General features: G+C 42.7%; 1 protein-coding gene across 2 annotated transcripts in view; it reads right to left on the bottom strand.

The window, feature by feature from the left end:
• Window positions 1–21,003, bottom strand: part of DHX57 (DExH-box helicase 57) — a 28,435-nt gene extending 7,432 nt beyond the window's left edge. The window contains exons 1-12 of one of the 2 annotated variants that reach the window (XM_080614726.1): window positions 20,791–21,003; window positions 11,296–11,501; window positions 10,479–10,631; window positions 10,028–10,198; window positions 8,488–9,293; window positions 6,255–6,442; window positions 5,994–6,115; window positions 5,569–5,764; window positions 4,568–4,692; window positions 3,276–3,409; window positions 2,539–2,593; window positions 1,547–1,749 (exon numbers count right to left, since the gene is read on the bottom strand). In XM_080614726.1, coding sequence (XP_080470852.1) covers window positions 1,547–1,749; window positions 2,539–2,593; window positions 3,276–3,409; window positions 4,568–4,692; window positions 5,569–5,764; window positions 5,994–6,115; window positions 6,255–6,442; window positions 8,488–9,293; window positions 10,028–10,198; window positions 10,479–10,631; window positions 11,296–11,492 — 2,350 coding nt within the window. In that variant the 5' untranslated portion in view covers window positions 11,493–11,501; window positions 20,791–21,003. Of the gene's footprint in view, window positions 1–1,546; window positions 1,750–2,538; window positions 2,594–3,275; window positions 3,410–4,567; window positions 4,693–5,568; window positions 5,765–5,993; window positions 6,116–6,254; window positions 6,443–8,487; window positions 9,294–10,027; window positions 10,199–10,478; window positions 10,632–11,295; window positions 11,502–20,790 lie in introns of those variants that run through there. The other variant, XM_080614725.1, reaches the window with a different exon arrangement.
• Between the last annotated feature and the right edge of the window lie 1,430 nt (window positions 21,004–22,433).

Genomic DNA, 22,433 nt, shown 5'->3' with positions numbered 1-22,433 from the left:
TGGGGATTAAACCTGCCCTGTGCACAGCCTAGACCAGGATTCATCTACTAGCAGAATGACATGCACATATACTAGTGATAAGAAGAGCCAAAAGCTTTCATACGGCTACTTACAGATACCTCCAGGACTAAGTGCTCAAGCTCTCTCTTTTCTCTTTTAATGTTTCTTACATGATATCAAAAAGACACCCAGATTCCCATATTCTTCCCATCTAGCGCGAATCTGAAGCTTTTAAGCAATGGCTCTCACTCAGCACCATTGTGGAGCTCAGCATAAGGGAGGAACTCTTCAGGACTAAGTACATGGAGGATTTTGATGATGACAGAGTGGGAAGTTCATGGAAAATTCTGCCCCTTATTAGGCCATTCAGAGTGACTGAATTTCTCAAGGAAGGCATGACATGCTGTGCTTTAAGTAAAGCTGCTCTGGCAAGAACAGAGAAGAAACTAGAATTAACAATGCATCTGAAAAGGGATGGGAACAGATAGTAACTGAAAACTGTCCATTTTCAGATGCTCAGGACTGTTTTCAGCCAAGATGGTTGTTCCAGTTTGAGAGAACAATGGGTTCTCTATTTCTTCTTTTTTATTTTATTTTTTGGCAAGCAGGAGGTTTCTGATCTCATCTTTCAAGGGAAAGTGTAGAGTCCTGCATCTGGGCAGGAACAACCCCAGGTTCCAGTATAGGTTGGGGAACGACCTGTTAGAGAGTAGTGTAGGGGAGAGGGACCTGGGGGTCCTAGTGGACAGCAGGATGACCATGAGCCAACACTGTGCCCTTGTGGCCAAGAAGGCCAATGGCATCCTGGGGTGTATTAGAAGGGGGGTGGTCAGTAGGTCGAGAGAGGTCCTCCTTCCCCTCTACTCGGCCCTGATGAGACCGCATCTGGAATATTGTGTCCAGTTCTGGGCCCCTCAGTTCAAGAAGGACAGGGACCTGCTGGAGAGAGTCCAGCGCAGGGTGACAAAGATGATTAAGGGAGTGGAGCATCTCCCTTATGAGGAAAGGCTGAGGGAGCTGTGTCTATAGTTTGGAGAAGAGGAGACTGCGGGGGGACCTTATTAGTGTATATAAATATATAAAGGGGGAGTGTCATGAGGATGGAGCCAGGCTCTTCTCAATGGCAAACTATGATAAGACAAGGGGTAATGGGTATAAACTGGAACGCAAGAGGTTCCACTTAAACTTGAGAAGAAACTTCTTCTCAGTGAGGGTGACAGAACACTGGAACAGGCTGCCCAGGGAGGTTGTGGAGTCTCCTTCTCTGGCGACATTCAAAACCCGCCTGGACACATTCCTGTGTAATCTTATCTAGGTGTTCCTGCTCTGGCAGGGGGATTGGACTAGATGATCTTTTGAGGTCCCTTCCAATCTCTAACATACTGTGATACTGTGATACTGTGATAGAAGTAGTGACCTGCTTCATTTCACAACTACAAGACTCTGAATTAGATACACGCATTCAACATACAATAGTATATGGTAACATACCATGTTGGCTGGCAAGTATTTTATGCCAATTTATTAGATTTAGGAAGGAGCTCACCTTTATATCGTGTAAGGAGCTGCCTCAGAGTTAATTTTTGGTCTGGGTCTGAATCTCTGACAACTGTGTCAGTGCTTTCCAGCATGCCAGCACGTCTCAGGTCCTCCTCTACTTCTTCATATGCAGTTCTTTTGTGTCTTGCATTCTGTTTGTTTTCTTGCTTTGTCTTGCGCCTGTAGGGACTACTGTCCTCTAAAACATACCTGAACAGCAGAAGAACACTCAGTGCCTTGGAAAGAAGCCTAACTGTCTCCTCCAAATAACTTGCTAGAGAGACAGGGTATCAGAAGTATTTAGATATAAATCTGAGGGGCTGAGGGGAACTTTGTTTAAGTGGGTTGCAAAACCACAGACAGTATCAAGGTCAAGTGGCCTTCCATACTAGGATGTTAGTAAAAGCTGTGATGCAGAAGACTAGGACTGGAAACCTGATCTTGACAACTGAGTAGCTCAGAGCAAGAATTTGCAACTTACTTACAATAGTTGATCAATTTACCATCTGAGGAACATCTGAGCTGCTGTGATTCTCCAATAACTACACAAAAGTATAGTAACTATAAAAGGTAAGAGGAATCTGGATCCTGAGCGGCAAGGTAGGGCTTACAAAAAGGAATTGTTTGGTATCCTGCATTTGTCACCTTCAGTGCTGAAATCTACCTTCAAATTTCTTTTGCTTGCCAGGGCCTAACCACCACTGAAACAAGTAAAGCACAAGCACTGACAAACTCTCCATGGCAAAGCTCACCAATTCTTGAGTATTTATGTCGTATCGAATGCAGAAAGGCCTGTTTCAGCATCATGAGATCCTAGATCCCACTGCAGTAGAAGTATGGTTTAAAATCAGTGCTTTAGTACAACTCTAGGACTACAGGTGATGGGGGAGTTTTGAGAGAAATTAATTTTTAAATCTATGCACAGAACTGCTGCAGTCTCAAGGTCAACAGTGCAACCTCAAAAGCCAAAGACATCTGAGATTTTTAGCGTTTTCATACCTTGTCATTGCAATCACATCCTCCAGGAAAAACTGATCCACAGGAAACGTTCGTCCTAAAAGGAAACGAGAATAAATCTACATGCTGCACAACACACAGGAAAGAGGAAAATGACTGAAGGTGGTTATCATTTCAGATGGGCTATTATGTCATACACTGGCTTCACAGCTCTCATCTATACTGCACTCTTCAACACAATTTCTGTCTGGGACAAACAGTGGATGTTTTCTAAGCATGGTTTGGTAACATGCACTTACACAGTCAGAGAAGAGTTAATAGACTTAAGGGAACACATCCATGAGGCTACATGCTTCTGTTATGCTCCATGTAATAACTTAGCAATTTAAAAGGCACATTTGGCTAAATGTGTACCCATCCAGCTGGATCCTCCCACTGCTTGACAACTTTTTCACAAGGACAGAGTCTTCAGCTGTGGTGAAACTAGCTCAGGAAATCACATCATGCATGCTGTGTCATTTTTGTCTTTTGGAAGGCAAATTCTACTGGCGTAGACACAGCACAAAAAAGGCTCATTTTCCAAGTCTTCTCTCTCTTAAATCTCATTGGTCTTTCTTTATAATCCATTGGAATCATAGTTCTTGTATAAATTCTGACCTTGCCACTTTGCAGACTAGCCCCTTGTACTTGAATTGAGAAACACTTCAGAATTAGAAATACTGAAAACAAACTCTTAAAACAATGAATGTGACAAGATAATAAAAATGAATGGTTTTCACCTGGTATGTTAATAATTGGGCAGGAGTGAAAGTATCGAGAAAAAAGCTCTGCATTCACGGTGGCACTCATTAGTACAATGCGCAGGTCTGGCCTCTGAACCATTATATCTTTCAAAACAAGCAGCAAGAAGTCACTGCAGAAGACAAGCAAAAAGACATTTGAATTTCTTCACTGTTAACTTTCAGAGTCTCTTTTTTTCTTCCCATTCTGTCCACCTTCCTGGCATTTTCAATAGCACAGAAATACCATCTCAGAAGCATAAGCTTCTCAGAATGGCTGGAGGCTAATCACGTAATAAATTAATGGAAGGCACTCTGCTTATTCTTTGGTTGTTCCATACTAGAGCGTCAGGATTACTTGGCAAATTCATTTCAGCAACAAAGAGCTTTGGCTACCTTATAAATTAATTACATTAATGACAAGAGAAGAACATTAAGTAACAAATTAACTCAAAGTAACAAATGAGTCCTTTTTATTCCTCTTCCTTACTGGAAGAGTTATTCAAACTTCTTCCTGCTCATTGCATTCTTCCCTACAGATTTAGAGCTTTTGTGGCATGCCTACAAAACTGGTTTCAGTGATTTTAGATGAGAAGAAAGAAGAATCCTTGAGAGATATAAGCCCTTTATGAGGCTAAAATATAATCTGAGCTGTAGAATAATGGATCACAGAGAATGCATCCTGAAACCTACCGCACTGCAACATTTCACAAGGAAAACATCGAAGAAAAGGATCCTTGCCACTTACTTTACAGAGATACTGACAGACATCATCTTTTGCCTAGCATCAGCAGAGAAGTGGGCTAAAACTGTAGGAGGCTGGAGCGGACTGTCTAGGACTAGTAAAATCTATAGACTGGAAGAAAATGTGAGCACTTGTCCCTTGCAGATGGTCTGCTGAAGCCTGCATCAGGAGCAATAATTCTCAAAATGGCATGTGAAGAATCAGGGTATTTGTTAAAAGCTCAAAGAAGGGAAGAATAAGAACCTGACAGCTGTGGTTAAAAACTCACTTAACCCTCCAGCCCCATCCAAAACCTCTTTTCAACATCACTGCAATTTGATGGCAGACTGGATGCATAAAAATATAAGAGACATGCTTTCTTTGCAAGCTGCTGCAACACCATCTCCTACTGCCAAAGACAAGAACCTAAAACCAGACTTCTTCCACCAGCCCACATTACTGCCACAGGATCAAGAAGTCTGACTTCAGTTACTTACACCTTATCAAAGTCACCTTTATCCTTCTGACTATGACCTTGATTTTGCTTATAGGATAAGAGGTTATTTACCTTTCTTCTGTTCTTTCATGAACTTCATCAACAATAACATGTGTGATTCCATGCAAAGTCAGATCACCTTCCAGCCTTCTCAACAGCACACCAGTAGTGCAGTACAAGAGTCTGGTAGCTGAGGACTTGAACAATAAAACAAAGCATTCAGTTGACTTTGTGCAACTTAACACAGCGCAAGGAGAACATGTGTTGCTGTTAAACATTCTGTTTCAGCTGAGTGTCAGGTTTGACAGAAAGAGAACAAACAATTCCTGCTGTATACAGGCTGAATTATTTTTCTTTTGTGATTAAAAGCTGAAAACAGCTGCTTCTTACCAAGGGGCACTGCTAACTATAAGGGGTAAACAAAAAAATCCGAGTTGTTTTTCCTGTGGAAGTTGCTTTCTGATAAAAAACTTGAATCTCTGTCCCTAGAAAGATCTTTTGAATCTCTTCTGTAACATAGTTCATGTAAAAAGCAATCAGCTGTAACATAAACAAAATTTCACTTCCAAGACAGCAGTTTGAATTCAATCCCTCCTTCTGGCTGACCAAAGCTGCAACCTTTAATCCACTTGGGAGACAAAGAGAAATTAAGTCAGTAGTGGCAGCGTTTAAGGCCAGGTTGGCCAGGACCTTGGGCAACATGATCTAGGGTGAGGTGTCCCTGCCCATGGCAGGGGGGTTGAAACTAGATGAGTCCTTTCCAAACCTAGCCATCTCTGATTCTATGATTCAGTAGCATTCCAGAGGACAGGATTACTATTCATGCTCTCAGATCCCTTCACCTGTCTCAACAGAAAGCAAAACAATGTAAGACATAGTACTCAACTCCTATTCTGTAAAGTGGACTATGCAACTTGAGATGAAATAAAATATAGATTTCATAATATAATATAAAATACAGCTGACACAGACTTGCTGATCTCACTACAGGGCAGAGATTCTGTATGCTGAAGAAGCACTAAGCACATTTTAATAGAACTAAATGAAAAACAAGAAGCAATGCATATATATACCTTTACACTTTCCAGACGGATCTGATATCCAACAGTAAGTCCAATCCTTTCTGCTCTTTCCTTGGCTACACGTTCAGCCACAGAAATGGCAGAGATCCTGCGAGGCTGAGTGCAGATGATGTTTGCAACTCTGCTTGGAGATCCTTGCAATGAAGCATCCAAAATAAACTGAGGAATCTGAGTGGTTTTCCCACATCTGCAGGACAAAATCAGGGATTTATTAAAGAAACAAACAAAAAATTCCCACAAACCCAACACTTTCTACCCATGTAAATTAAGATGACTGCATTCCACTTGAAATTCACTTTGTTTCATTAGTGTCATCATCACATGTCAGGTAGGACTGCTGTATTCTAACCTTTCCATGGATACATATTTCACATTCTTCTGTGTATGCTTTGATGCATCTGCAATCACACTCTTACCCGGTCATGCCGCTCACAACAAGAACTTGGTGGCTCTTTAGCAAGTCAAGAATGGTTTCTCTCTCTTGCCATGCAGGGAGCTTCTGTCTTTCATACAACATGGACTGGAAATGCCTAGAAGACTGATGCACAAAACCAGATATGGCATGGCAGTAAGAACACCACTGGAGTGGAACAGAACCATTTTGAAACAGCAGTCTGTGGCTTATTTATTTTGCTAAAGTAAATATGAAAACAGACACTTTGTTCTGTACATTATACCTTTTTCAGCCGAAATTGCGTGCAGAGTTTAACATTTTCATTATACAGAGACTTTGCCTGCACATCATACTTTTTGGAGAGCTTTCTCTTGAGGTGCACGTAACTCTCATTCTCCACAACAACTTGTTGAGGCTCACCTTCCTCTTCTTCTGCCACCTCTTCTTCCTGAGGCTCTGACACTGTTGAGGCTTGAGACAGAGAATGTACAGTTGGTTATTCTTGTTACTAACAAACAGGACCTCATCAGCACTGCAGAATAGAGACACGTTCCGGGAGCATTCCCAACCAAGTACCTTATCAGACTGGAGCTGAGGGTCTGCAGGCCTATTTTGACATGCATTTAGTTCAACACTACCAGCAAACCTCATCAAACAAACCAGAACTTCTGCAACTCTAACCTGCTTGTCACTCCCCTTGCACCAGCTGTGCTCTCCAACACCATGGTCTGGGTGGCCACATGGTGAACCAGACTGGTAACTGGTTTGCCTTCCTGAATGTTTTTCATGTGTCTCAGCTCCTCTCTCCAATTCATCACACGACCACTTCTCTAGAGCACAAGACTGTGATGGAAACACCAGCTTAAATTAATTAAAAACTACACTACAACATTAATTGCTAAACCACTGCCAAGTACTTTTAAACCAAGACTGAAACTGGACCAGGTAGTGTGGTGCCTACTGCCTATCAGTTCAAGTGGGATTTGCTCAGACAGTAGGCCAACCCTTGAAAGTGTTATGTCTACATTTATATAAACAAAGTATTGTATAACATAAGGAAGATTATCTGGTATCTCTGATTTCTGGAACAAATTCTGGATTTCTGGAATAAAGCTGCCTTTCTGTGGAGCTGTTAACTGTCCTGGGTTGAGCAGTAGCAGTCATTTTTTCTCCTTCTTAGTAGCTGGTGCAGCACTGTTTTCCACTTTCGGCCTGGGAACAGTGCTGATAACACCGATGTTTTTAGTTACTGCTCAAATGTTTAGACTGACCAAGGACTTTGTGAGTCTCATGCTCTGCCAGGGAGGAGGGGAAGCCGGGAGGAAGCAGAGACAGGACACCTGACCCAAATTAGCCAAAGAGGTATTCCATACCACAGCACGTCATGCCTGGGGATGTAACTGGGAGTTACCCGGAAGGGCTGGTTCACTGCTGGGTTGGGCCAGGTATCCATAGCAGTCGGCGGGTGGTACTGTATTCTCTTCCCTTGTTATTTCCTTTATCATTATTATTATTCGTGGTAGCAGCAGTGGTTTGTGTTATACTTCGGTTACTGGACTGTTCTTATCTCAGCCCGTGGTAGTTACATTCTTTTGATTCTCCTCCCCATTTCTCCAGGAGTGTGGGGAGGAAGGGGGGGGAAGTGAGTGAACGAGCTGCGTGGCTGGGTTTAAACCACGACATGAATAATTACTGAAAAAAACCCCAAACTCCTGAATATATAGTATATAGATAGTATATATATAGTATATATATATATAATATATAGAATATATATAGTTTTACTATAACAAAAACATAGGCTGTCACTATTTAGGCTCTCTAAAACATGATACAGTTGCTCTTGAAAACTATCTTGAAGAAAGCTTGCCTTAGATAAAACAGGCTTGGAATTGAGAGCCTGAAGGTCATCCCTGCCACAGAGCTGCTGTAACCCTGCCATAAGTGACACAGTCCCAACTCTCCCCCTGTGAAATCAAAGTAGCTGCGCTTGCATGCAAAAAAGGATGATACCTTCAGCAACATTCTAGAACCATTTCCAACACTTACTTAGCCTTAAATCCACCTTTACAGAATTATTTTTGAGGAGGGGTTGGTAATTTTAAGTAATTAAAAATAAAGGTTCTGAATTGATGAGTAGCAGATGCACCAAAGCTTGCGAACAACCTTCCCCATTCCCTTCCCAGCAAAATTCTCTGGTCAATTTTGGTAAGCTTACACCACGCCTCTCACTGGCATTTCATTGATTGGGTGGGAATAGACATCGTTCACTCTGCCAACCCAAACTCATTAGCTCTATGCTCCTTTAACTCAGTTTTTGCCGGCAGCAAGAACTCTGCTGCAGCTTTATTATGGAAGGGACTTGCTGAGACACAGCAGATTATGGATCTGGCTCACCACATGACCTTAATCTCCAGAAATAGATTTGGACCAGATGCCTGAACTAGGCTCTCTGCCTTCTCTTTATCTTTTTTACTGCTATTAACCCAGAAACATAAGAGGGATATTTGCTGTACCTTCAGACTTCTGATTTGAACTGGAGGTGCTCCCCTTCTGTAACTTTACAGAAGGTTTAGCCAGCAGGGACACAGGAGGAACACTGTACTTGTGGTGAGTATTTTCAAGCAATTTGGTAATTTCAGATTCATCTTCTAAGCAAGTCACTAAGGTGTACACCACTGGTTCACCAGACTCTGCAGCTATCAAGGCCTTTCCAAAGAGGAATTCAGCAATGTGTAAACGACAAGCAAGAGGTAGATTCTCGTCAGTGGAATAAAATGCCACAAGAGGTGCCTGAAGTGGATACTTGTTTTCTTCAGGAAATCTTACTTCGAGTTCATACACAGGACCATCAACTCTGAGATGAGCATCATCTACAGAGTTCCTGGCTGGTTTTAGTGGGTGGTTTGGAGGGAATTCATGTCCAAATCTGCATTTTGAACCAAACCTGCAGCCTCCTTGGAGATAAAATTTACATATTTCCTTTGCAGTCAGCTTTGCTGTGTCCCTTGCACAATCACCCTTTTGTTTAGATTTGCTGAGCCTGTTTGCTAGGTACTCCAGTTCCAAACTAAAAGTCCAAACACGGTTTTGAATTCTCTCTACAAATTTTTCTCCACAGATTGACCGGAGGGCAAAAGCCTCTTCTCTTCTCTGTTCTAAACACTCTTCTTGACTGGCTTCAGCAGCTGTTGCAGAAACCTGCATTTTCTCTCCATATCTTTCTGTAAAGCACTGCAATAGCAAATACTCCAGTGATGCCCCAATATTACCATTGGAGGATGCCAGTACTGTCCTACAACGCTCGCTGTCAAAACCATACCTGCAACAAAACAGACAACGTGTCAAGAAGTGAGTGACAAAGACTTGTATGAAGCAAAATAACCACAGATTGATTAATTAGACTTACAGTAACGAAGCATGTATGGCATGAGATACTATTACTACTAGTGGTGGAAAAAAAATAGACAAAAATATTTATAGTATTTATACAGTGGCAGACAGTAATTTGGTGTCTGTGAATGCTAGTCTGTTTTTTATAAGGTGAGAGACTAGTTTAGGTAGCAACTGTCTCACACCTCAAAATGTAGCACATAACAATTACAGAATTAGATTTCCGAGTTGAACTATATAAATTAAACTCTTCAGAATAGGCTGTCATACAGAAAACATTCTCAAAGCAAAAAATTGTTAATAAATGCTCACATCTGAGCAAAATGGATGAAGAACACTTACAAGGTTTTGAAACATACACGTAACAACAACGCTACCCGAGCTTTCCCAATACCTGTTACATTGTCTTGGAGAAAGAACTGAAAACCTTACTGAAAAAAAGGCTGGAGTGATTTATTTTCATAAAACCATTATCTTAAATTCACCTAGTGGAGGATTAAATTTGTAGGAGATACAAACTCATCAGTTCTGCACACAGAACTTCTCTGGAGTCAAGAAGAAGCCCAAGAACTGAGAGCTTATGGTATCGAGACTAGTAATTTACCTCTTCAGGATACAAATTATTCACTGCATCAATGCAATATAAATTATTCAATGCATCACCTGGAGAGTTTGTGCACAGCAAATGAAGACACTTCACTTTCCACAATTTTGTGCTCAGCTGGCTCAGCAGATGACCTTGGTAGTAGGTCAGAAACTTCCCAATCCGTTGACCAGCACTGCTCATCATCAAGGTAATCCAGTTCATCATCGTCTTCACCAGAACCAGCTACTCTGATAAAAAGAGTTATCAAATTAAAATGGAACAAAATTATCCTGTTGAGTAGACACAAAACTCTGCTTCTGCAGTTTTAAATGTTCCATTTAAATGGAGGATTCTGCTACCTCTTTCCCAGAATTAATATTGTAGAGAATAAAGCAGAGTCAAAACCAAAGGATGTGACATCCATCTAAAAATCAATGGAAAAAGAATACTGGTTTAATTTCTAACAGTGTGCCTGTTAAGTTGTCCTCATTTAAAAGAGCTAGAAGCAGTGCCTCCATTTCAACTAACTCTGATTCAGGAGCCAGCTCCTGCCCTTGGAGCTCTTGAAGAAGTTCCTTCACTCTTCTCTGATTCTCTGATGTCATGTGTATGGTCTGCAGAGGCATTTTTGCTTCAGGTCTCTGTTTTGTTTGCCCTCCTCTTCTGGAAGGTGCATTTGACCTAAAAATAAAATAGAACACAACAGTGACTTATTTGCGTGGCTCAAATGATCTTGACTGAATTGGGATGTGTTAGGACCCAATCCTGTAATTCAAAACAGGAAAAACAAAATAAGACAAGTTCATCACCTAAAGATTATTCAGTTGGGTTCATTCTTACGTGACCACAATGTGTGTGTCTATATCTGTGCACACACACATGCATATAGGGATTTTATCCTGTGTCAAATCCAAAGTGATTTAATAAGCATTTTGATAGGTAAAGCTGTTCTCAGACTACAGTATAACCATGCACTTCCAAGCCAGATTGGTCAGAATACACTCAGGATACTAAATTAATTCTAAATTGCTTATTTTTCATGGCCCAGTTTCTGCTTTGTAATACAGAAAAATTAATATCCTGTGTTTACTAGTGTTTTCTGATCAAAGATGTCCTGAAATCACTTTATGACCAAAGAAGAAAACCAGAGGTTCTACTCTTATAAAAACCACTTTCCTGACTAAAAAAGTTTTAAAATGTTAATCAAAAAGACATGTAAAAACTGCTTCATAGGGAAACAGCTTCATCACCCTTTCACTCTTCTGTATATTCAAAGATGTCCAAAAATCAGGCTCAAGGTATCCCAAACATCTCTATGCCAAATTCTCCAAATTAACAGAAAGACCTAGACTCCAGTCTTGGTCCCTCGAAGAGACAAAAATCATCTCCATCATCCCAAATTCTGGTTGAACATTTCCTATTTCCACCAAGCTGAGATTTGTTTGAATGGCTACTATTGCCTCCTCCTCTTCCTCCTCTTCCACTGCCTCCTCTTCCTCTTCCTCCGGTGGGCCTTCCTCTTTTCCTCCCTGCTGAACTCATATTCTCTTGCTGAGGAAGGGAAAAAAATAGTTATGAAGACGCTTTAGCACATTGCAAATGTCTGGGCACACAAATAATTACATTATCTGTTTTTTCAGTGTAACAAGAGAAGATACCCTCTCAACCCACAGTTAATATGCTGCATGGTGGTGTATTTGTATGCACCCAAAGCAAAGCATGTTCTTCTAGAACATGGGTAAACAAGTTCTGTGGTTTTAGAAAACAGAAGCGATATTCTTCACAGTTGTTCAACCAAAAACTGTAGGATCTCTGGCAAAAGGATGAGCCCAACAGCAGTGCTGCTTAGCCTGGGAGCTCCAACTGTGCCACTCTGATGGAATTTTTGTGGACATGGGAACCCAAAGGACAAACCTCCAGGGAAACTTTCACAGCAGAAAGCAGACACTTTTTGATGTGGGGAATTTGCAGGGCTGAGAGTAAAAGGTCGAAGTGGAGCTGAAGCCAAAGATACACTTTGCTTCCACATTAATTTGCTCCTCAGCCATCCCTTTCTACAAGGAGCTGCCCAGATGGCTGAGCACTCTGTAGAGCCTGAACAGGGGAGTGACTGGTGATCTGTCTCAGGAAACAGAAGTACTTCTCTCCTTCTCACAGCATGATTTTCACCAGCTCTGATAAAACCCTATTAGTATTAAGCAGCTGCTGTCTGTGACAGAACAGCCCAACACTAACACATGCCCCAGGATCATACTCCTGCAAATGGAAAGCCGTTGCAGTGACAGAACACTCTCGCACAAGCCATTATTTTCATCTTTGCACTGGCACCTCCATAGCCAGGACAAGAACTGATGTGGCCATGCAGGAGTAACAGCCCAGATGAGGGCTTGGAGAGCAGCAACAGTCTGGGGCTTGGAAAGAAGCAACCCTCGCTTTTGTGGCAGTTCTCCTCACTGGAGCTTCACCGGGACGGGACAGGATTTAACAGACAGGCAGAAGCATATCTGAGCGAAGGCAAGAGGGTGAGCACGGCAGAGACACAGAGACACTTGCAGCCGTCCCCTAGGACAGTGTCACTCGGGGTCTCCGCCTCCTTCCTCTCCACACCCAGCCCGGAGCTCCGGCACAGAACAGCTTCCTCCCAGGGGCCGCTTCCCTGCCGACTCCTTCAGCACCTCCCCGCGACCCACCCCACCTCACACCTCATAGAGGTGTCCGGCTACCAGCACCCCGAAACCTCCCCCTGGTCCTGCCCTTCCCTCACAGCAGGGTCCGAGTCCCCCTCCTCTCCCCATGTTACCCTCAGCCGCCTTCTCACACTCACACACCACACGCGCACCCACTCACTCCACCCCGCCCTCTACGGCGCCATTACGCCCACCCCGGGACCCACCGCCCGCCATCCCTGGGGACACCGATAGCTCTCCCCTTCGCTCCCACCTCTCCACTCCGCACCGGCCCGGCCCAGCTTCCCCTGACCCGGAAGTTCTCGCCTTCCCCTTCCAGGTTTCCGGCCTCCCTTAGCAACCGCGGATACTGTGCCGCATGGCAACCACCGCCCGCTGCCCCTCTCCCCTCACACGGGCGCGGCTGTAAAGGGTCTCCCGCTCAAGCAGCACATTGATATTATGTGCGGTTTCGAGCTGCTGTGTGTTTGAATGTATGCTTGAACTTCAGCCACTGCTTGTAACAGTGACACTGGTGGCTTGGTTCTCAACACATGCTGCGTTTTTCAAAGGGTCTTTCCCATACCCAAATAAAGACAGCTCTGGTAAGAGCATGGAATAGTTTGGGTTAGAAGGGACCTTCAAAGCTCATCTAGTTCCAACCCCCTGCAATGAGCAGGGACATCTCCAACTAGACCAGGTTGCCCAGAACCACATCAGCCTGGCCTTGAATGTCTCCAGGGATGGGGGATCCACCACCTCTCTGGGCAACTTGTGCCAGTATCTGACCACCCTGATTGTAAAAGATTTCTTCCTCATGTCCATGAATCTCTCCTCTTTTAGTTTAAAAGCATCACCCCTCATCCTATCGCAACAGGCTCTGATAAAGTCTCTTCCCATCTTTCATATATGCTTCTTTTAAGAACTGAAAGGCAGAAATAAGGTCTCCCAGGAGCCTTCAGGGGCTCCAGGCTGAACAAGCCCAGCTCTCTCAACCTGTCTTCATAGGAGACATGCTCCAGCCCTTTGATCGTTTTTATGTCCCTCCTCTGGATCCTCTCTAACAGGTCCGTATCTTTCCTGTACTGAGGACTCCAGAGCTGCAAGCACATCTTCTAGTTCCTTTTTCAAAACTGGGTGTATAGGATTAAACCATAAGAAATCTATACCAATTTCAGGAAGAGGGTTATATGAGTGACAACTGCTGGAGCTGCACAGAGGTAAGCCCCTCTGGAGACCCCTGCACAAACAGGCTGTGCACACAGAGAGGTAGGCATGGCTCTCCTGCACATGTGTATATGCCACACGCACATCCCACCATGGAACAGGGGACCTCTGTCTAACCATTGTTTAGCTGCCCCTGTTTACTGAGTTCTGCAGGAATGAATTAGTAAGTATAGGAAAATTGCTTATTTTATTGATGCTGGAGAGGGGACAGTCCTTGAAACTGAATAACGATGTAACAAATTTGAATAACAAATAACAAAGACAAATAAAGATCTGCAATTAGAAAATGGCATGTTGTGGCTTTATTAGATCCAGTCTGTCCTTTTTTCAGTATCTTATAAATATATATATAATAACTAATTTTATGTCACAGAAATGCTTTACAGCACAGATTTAAAGTCCCAGGCGTGGCTTGGGCTGAAAGACTTGCTCCAGAGAAAGAAAATCCAGAAAAATGAATTAACCCCTGAGGCTGTCAGGTTAGATGAGTTATTTGCAGATTTAATGAGAAAATTAACCATAAAAAATGATATGAGAACATTCATGTTTACTCTCCTTAAATGGCTTCTCTGACACATTTGCTAGGTTTTATTTTAGTTCAATTTTTCTTTAAGCACCTCCTCAGTGCAGTATCTGAAGTAAATCTAAAATGTGTATTTGGTAATTTGTGGTGTTTCATCAGAAAAAAAGCTCTGTCTTGCCCTGCTGACCAAAAATAGTAGCCACAATAGTACTAGAAGGATGACCAATTCTATTTTTAAATAGATTAGACACCAAATGAAATACGTGTTACAGAATGCACCTAGATACAAAATGGGAGCCCGTATGACAAATGTTTGGTGAAAAATTGAAGACATTTACTTCAATACTTTGGAAGATTACATTAAGTTGTGCCTCTACTACAGTGAATTAAGACTTCTCTTTTTTGACACTGTTTTGTGACTGTTAATACAGGCCACTCCCTGACAGCCCAATGATGGCTATCTTGCCAAGCTTCAGGATTGCTAGTTTCTTCCTGCTCACAGGAGACAGGTGTCAGTTCCCCAAATCACTGTGGCTTTCGTGGAAGAACATATATAGGCAGCACCATAGCAACTTGCTGTGACCTGAAGGTGGCTTAAATTTTTAATGGAAACAATCTCCAGTAATTGCTGTGAGAAGTTATTTTCCCTTCATTTGCAAGGGATGCAGATGCATAGGTATTTCTTATTTATAGCAATTTTCAGGTATAATGACGAACTTGATCACAGATTTAAAAAATCAGGAGAAATATGTGGTTTACAAGGCTGAACTCACAGGGCAGGAGGCTGTAAATATTTGTCACAGCATCTTATATCAGGATAGGGAAGAGGGGATGGAGTTTTACACCAAGAGCACACAGTAACTGCCTGCATAAACTTACACATCTCTAAGATTCCCCTAAGGAAATTCAGGATAAACTTTATAAGACTTAATGCCTGGTAACTTCAAATCATGACTGGGACTATGAAGCTTTTCCCATAGAGGCTGCATGCTGGGATGATGGTATAAGTACACTTTTTCAAAGAAAGGAATATGTCCCTTGGCTCTCTAACCTATGTGCTTTGTAGGTCAAAACTTTCACAGACTACAGTGTGGGAGAAAGTTAAGGCAGGTATTTACACTACACTGGAAAGTTCTTATTCTTGGCAATTTCCTCATCTGGGTAAAGAACGCATCATCATACTGCCACAAAGTGACTGCATTCTCAACAGGCTGGATTCATGTCATTATAGGATGGCAGGAGAAGGATACTTTATAGATGGAAATGCAGTGGAGGGACGCATTTCATGGCTCAGCACCAATGAGGCTGAAGCAGAAGTTGTAAATGTGACTGTTTAGCATGGACAGTAGCATGGGTTAAAGGCAGCTCTCTAATTGCATTCTGGGCTCAACAGCTGTGACCAGTTTTCAACAGGCATTGATTTCTTCATGTATTTATTACAAATAACCACTGAGGATGTTTAACTTGTCCTATGAATGTCTTCCAAAGAAAAAAACCTGTCATTGAAAAACAATGCCTAATTTATACTCAACTTCTATAACTTTCTCCAGAAAACAAAGCTCGCCACCCACAGAAGCTTCTGCAAACACAGTGCTCCTATGGTCATGTTTACCTTAAGCCAGATGTTGCATAGTAGGGTCAGGGCAGAGAACAAGTGCAGCTCAAATGTGGTAGTTACTCCTCACAGGTCAAGACCCATAAACCCCAGGCTGTGATACCAGACTGCTCAAGGACAGACCTCTGCTATGGGGAAGAGAAGTAGACAGGAGAACACACAGGGGAGGCTGATCACTGTCTCTGTCTGATCAGAAAGTCTAATGCAATGAAATATCAATTTCTATTTTTGTTTGGGTTTGACTATCAAAGGTCTCTGCACGATGAATCTGAAAACTTTGCTTTACAAAGCAGAAAACCTGCTTTCTAGTTTATTAAAAACCCGACACAACATACCAGTGCTGTCAGGGAAAAATGTCTGTTGAGTGTTCACTTGCCAGATATTTAATGGAGTTTTAGTAAATACCTGTCTTTGCTTCAATTTGCAGACACAATGTATAAATACTGTTCCTTCAGAAGTGCTCTGAAATATTCAACTCATTTTGCTAGGATTAGGAAAAATCTTGGGCCTTGTGGTTTATTAGCAAAATAAAACCAAGCACCTTATCAGCAGACTGGAACATACTGGGCCATCTGAAATAAAATGGCTCATGGATCATTTGGCAATATAACACTTTTCAGTCCTTCGTCTTAAAGCTGCCTGCAGGAAAATCTCTATTTGAAATATTTTGTTCACAGATTTGTGAAGCTAAATGTTTTTATTATTTTTTTAAGTCTTTCCTAGCTTGAGCTGTTTGTTGAATTCACACCAAAAATGCACTTCCCAGCAAACTCCTTCGGAATTATAATTTTATTTTGTTCAATTTTATTGTGTTTTGTTCTTTAAATAGTCCAAAGAAAGAAATACAGCATCCTCTGTCCCTAGTCCTTGACTTCAGAGGTAGCAGCATCTTCCACACAGCGTTAATCTGTGAGCCTGTCCTCCACAGCAATTACACTGATTTTAGGTTATATGTTTTTACATCTCAGGTTTTCCACCTGAAAAATACCTTGAAGCAGAGCTTTGCCTTTTAGGGAGAAATCAGTCTGGCTTTTGTTACTGTTCCTCCTTTATGTCTCCCTGCTCTTATGCTTTGGAGTATCTCACTGGATTGGTTCAAAACTTTTCCTGACACCCATGGCCTTGGGTTACCTGCATTCTCCTCTGCTTTCTTGATGCTCTTTGGAGCAAAAAGTCCTGCAGGACCTTACTGAAGACGCGGAGCAGGTTGTGGAAGGCTGCTGCCTCCCACTCTCCCACCTCACTCCAAGCTCTTATTTATTTTTACTCAAAGGACATTTTTCATGATCTAACAAGCAACAGAACATACAGAAATGCTAACAGTTGCTACTTGGGCAACCTTTCTCTTGTCCCTGAATGAAAGAAAGGGAGCCCTTTGGCCGTGGCTTCCCTCATGAGGCCATGCATGGTAGGAGGCTGAGGGTGTCAGAGAAAGCGGGGAGGAGCTGGTCTCGTCACCCTGTCCCCAACTGCAGGATGCCTGGTTTGGTACTTAAGGAGATACTTAAAAGCCTTGGAGCTCAGGGGTGTATCAGAGACACCACATCAGCTCTCACCACGTGGCCCCCTCTGCCCATTGCTTCTGAAGGCTTCTCACCCTCCCTTCACAGCAGTATGCAATTCTAATTAAAGAGGAAAAAAAAGTCAGTATCATCCCAGCGCACAGCTCTGATTACCGCATGGGTATGCAAGGATGTGACCCAAAGATTACATAATTAGAAGGCATTTGTTATGCTTGCGTTTCAAATCAGTGATTAGCATGTGATAGTCCCATCCCGGGAAACGTCAAGCCACCATTGCTCTGTTCTCTCTCCTTTCCTTCACAGTGCTAATTCCCAACTCTGGCAACCGCCAGTGCTGAAGGATCTTCAGACAGCCTGGGGTAAGTTTAAAATATACTCGGCATGGAATTAAGAGTGGGATTAATAATACAGTTTTTTGTATTATTGGGAAAAGCTAGAGACATTGCTATTTAACATTGCATGTGAAGTACATACAATGGTATTTAAAGTATTTTGCGTCTTGTGCCCACAGTTATTTCCAGCTGATTTCTTCTAAAACTGTGTATAGAGATCTAGCTTCTTAGTGTGCTGGACAGTCTTGTGAGGCTGCCTTTATAGTAAGGTCTCTAAAATACCAGGTTAAAAAGATGTTTGGGGGTTTTTTTGCTGTTACCATTTAAGAGATAAATTGAGGTATCATGCTGAACTGAAGTGTCTGAATGACAGCTGGAGACAAAGCATGAGAGTGATGAGAGTAAATCACTAAATTTTTGCTCTCTGTAGAGGACTGGGGCTTGTTCTTCAAGTGGGCTATAAAAACCAGCCAGCAATCTCAGCCAGCAGGATTGAGACAGTCACCAGGCAGATCCCAAGCTTTTATTTAGGACAATTGTGGATGTTTAACAACTGAAGCAGCAAAAGTGCAAACGGATTTCCTTGCACTGTTATCCATGTCACGATTTCAGAAGCAGAATGGAACAGAAAGCCAAACAGACAGTTACTGTTGTCCATCAAGGCTAGGCTGTAAATGCTTTACTCAACTTTGCCTGTTTGCATGCTGATGCTTGGGTTATTTGGTCACTCTTAGTAACAAGTGATCATCTCCGCAGCTGATTGCTTCTCCCAGTTGTGCCATTCCATGGGGGGGAGAGCACTGGAAGGGTGAGCATGGTCACACAAACCGAGCGCAGGCTGCAGGACCTGCCTCCTCTCCCTCCCTCATGCACAGCTCTATGTGGGAATCCCATCTCAGGGGCACCTCACTGTAGTCTTTGACCCTGTGCCTGAAGCATAGCTAGAGAGGGCAAACCCTGGGACCTCCCTACCCATCCACACCTTTTCACCATTTTCCATGGGAATCTCATGGGAAGCGGGTGCTGGCTCAGCTCTGTTAACTTTCACATGCCTTCAGCTCTGCACTGGGGGGGCTGCAGTGCCAGCTACAAGGCATCAGGGCAGTATTGCTGCACACCAGTGGCCAGAATCATGGCAATCACTAGTGTCAGAGGTGGCCCAGCTTTGGTTCTTGGGCTTGTCAGATTTGGTTGCTGGAGGGAAGATAGAGACAAAAGAGGAAAATATTTCCTTTAGCCATGATGGAGGAACCTGGTGGCTTTAACACGCTTAAACTATTCTCTGGGCTTTGCTCCGGAGATGTCATTTTAGCTGGATGAGAGCTGTGGGAAGGTAAATGTGTTTTAATGCTCAGCTCTGAAGAAACAAGAACATCTTTTCATTTCTTATCCTTAAAGTAGGGGGGCCATGGGCTTGGATTGCAAGACAAGACAGACTGATGGGTGGCTTCATGTGGCTGGTCATTGAACCTGTTCAGTGGAAAGCTTGCAGAGGGACAATAACACATCCTTGTTCATGAGGAAACTACCCTGTGGTGGGCTGGCATATGAGGCAAACCTTGTATTTGCCAGGGGTGAAGGCCTGATGGTGGTTTAGGAAAGCAGCCTTATGGAGGACTTGCTTTTACTTCCAGTGTGCATATGCATTCATGTGTGTGCATATGGGAAGGGGCTAAGGGTATGGGGTTTGCTGAATACTGAGAAAAAGAGGTGAAGGGGGGGATCCTCTTGCAGTTTTTCACTGCCTCAAGAGAGCTTTAAAGTAGACAGAGTCCACGTTCTTCCCAGAGGTGCACAGTAAAAGGCAATGGGTACAAGATGCAGCAAAGGGAAATCCTGACTGCATGTAAGGAAAAATATTCTTCCCGAGGATACTGGAGGAAATATTCAGACCTAAACTGGACACAGCTCTAAGGAATGTATCTAGTTTGGAGTTAGCCTTGATCCAAACAGGAAGTTGGACTAAAGATATACAAGGGTTTCTACTCACCTAGACTCTGCTGTGAAGTTATGACTTGTTCACTGCCAGCAGGGGCAGGATTTGATCAAGCAGCCCACATCAAGGGTCTTAAGGCCAGAAGTCAATCCTATTTTCCGGTCCCTTTCCCTTTACGAACAAGCCAGATACTGCTCAGTCAGCTCAGGCCAACTAAAAACCTTGTCCCTGGTAAGGACAGTGTTAACAGCTTCCCTACCTGGCAGTCACAAAGAACAGAGGACAAGCCTTCACTCCAAACCATGGTGAGGTGCACATTTTGTTTGGTTTAGTGATGCGGAAGGAAGTTTTGCTCCTTATATTCAGGAGTTCAGAAGAACAATAGACAGGCAGGCAATGTTATATATATCATGGAGTCCAGCAGTGATTCCTTAATGTAAAGTAGCCACTGTAATGCAATTATTTGATGTAACAAAGAACGGAGGGGTGACTCAGGAAATTGCAGTCTGCAGCCAGAGGACGCATGAAAGACAGTTACTCCACAACTGTAAGCAGGGAAGATTTTTGGACCCACTTAACCAAGGTCAACCTACTTTGCAGTGCAGTCATATAGCAGAGCTGGTGGTGCTGGAGCAGAGGGGATGGCGGCATCCCCGATGTCCCAGTTTCAAACCTCACTTCTGAGCTCTGCAGAGGACAGAGGCTGTGTTCAGACATTGTCCTTGTCTGCATGAGTGTTAAATCTCCATTGCTTTGACTTCCCTCTATAAGGAAAATATTACTTTTGACGATAGCAGGAACTCACAGTGTTTTTATAGAACAAGAGATGAGATACAATGCCAAGGGCATATCTTCCAGCACTCTGGGGCCCTGAAAGTGCATGAGAACAGAAGATAGGTATAGGGCAATGACATATCCTCATACAAGCCCTTCTTCTACAAGTATTGCTTCACTGTCATTAAAACCTCATGCAGGTTATTTTTCTCAATATCAGACAAACTTCTTTCTCTGTCATCACCTGTAGCACAGCAGAGGTGGGGATGCTGTCCTGTGAACTTCTCCTCCATGCATGACAACTGCAGGTTTCCACGTGTTAGCAGAGGGTAGACACAGGTACTCTTTGTGTTGCATCCTTCAGCCTGAATCACCATCTGTGAGACTGGTGGCATAGCCCTGGTGATGTGATGGGCAAGTGAACATGCCCAAGTGGGACCTATACAGAAACACAAGCATTTTGAGATCTCAGATGGCCTGGGAGGAGCTGGTGGAAGTAGAGAGCACTTGATGGAACTGAATTATAGTATAATTCTGTCTTTTCCTCACCTTGGATATCTGCCTTATGCATTGTTTCCTCATGTATTACAGTCCCCTGAGTTCCCCATTTAAAGCCGTGCAGCAGCATGGGTTAGATACTCTCATTTTGGCATTCTCCCACAATAAACGATTTTGGTACTGGCCAGGTATGGTCACCCTGCCTTGAGAAGGCCAGAGGTACCAATGTCACATTGTCACCAGAGATTTAGGAATCCCCAGAATAATTGAGCCAGTGAACAGTAAAGTTATAAAATCTTTAAAACATACCATGCAGTTAGTGTATTTAATGTATTTTAATATAACTAATTCCATACTAATTGATGTTTGTTAATTATTATTATTAATAGATAACAATTATATACTGTTATGCTGCTATAACTGGCATGGTAAAACATTAATAATATAAAAGCAGAATGGGTAAAATATGTACATGTTTTTATTACAAAAAAAAAAAAAAAAAGAATTTCCAGCAAAAAGCTGTGCCAAAGTTTATCACAGGTGAGGTTTATGTTTCTTTCATATCTGTTTTGCCTTTCCTATGTGTTCCTTTATCCCCAGCATTTCAGAAACAATTCTGATTTTTTAAAACAGTTCTCAGTGTTAAACAAGCTGGTCCCAATAACAGAAGCCTCATGAATTTGCTATGACATCGATTAGTCTAATCTGAAAGCAAAGTTTAACAACTTTGGTACTAAACAAGCTGCTACTGAAGTTGAAGTTGAAGGTCTGTTTCTCTCCGAGACCCAAACTTAAGTACCTGCTCCTTAAAACTACTAGAGAGGAGGTTTAGCTACTTTAAAAACAACTGCATATTTATGTGTTTCAGAAGCAAATAATGTTCTTGCCATTCTGGATACCTATCAGAAAAAATATGTATTTATTTGTTGATTTATTCCACTAAAGAGGACTGGAACACACAGCATAGGAGAGGCTGAGGGAGTTAAGTTTGTTCAGATTGGGAAAGAAAAGGCTGAAGGGTCCTACAGCCATCTGCAACTACCTAAGGGGCCTTATAGACAAGACAGTTGGGCTTTTCTCACAGAGACAATGAAAGGATAAATTACTAAGGACACAAGCTGCAGCAATGGAAACACTGGCTGCAATGAGAAACATCTTGCCCATGAGAGTAGTGCAGCCCTGGGACAGGCCAAGAAAGGTTGAGAAGTCAGACCTCAACTAGATGTGGCTCTGAGCAATCTGATCCAGCTTTGGGGTTAGCCCTACTTTGAGTCAGGTAACTCCAGAGGTCCCTGCCCATCTAAACTCTGCCATGAGACTTAGAGACTTCAGAACAAGAAAATGACTTTTACACCATCAGCTGATAGAAAACAGATTAAATAAACTATT

This window comes from Psittacula echo (assembly GCF_963264785.1).
Source record: "Psittacula echo genome assembly, chromosome: 4".
In the NCBI taxonomy this organism is placed as follows: Eukaryota; Metazoa; Chordata; class Aves; order Psittaciformes; family Psittacidae; genus Psittacula; species Psittacula echo.
Note: the sequence above shows the minus strand (reverse complement) of the source record. Positions and strands in the feature narration are given on the sequence as shown.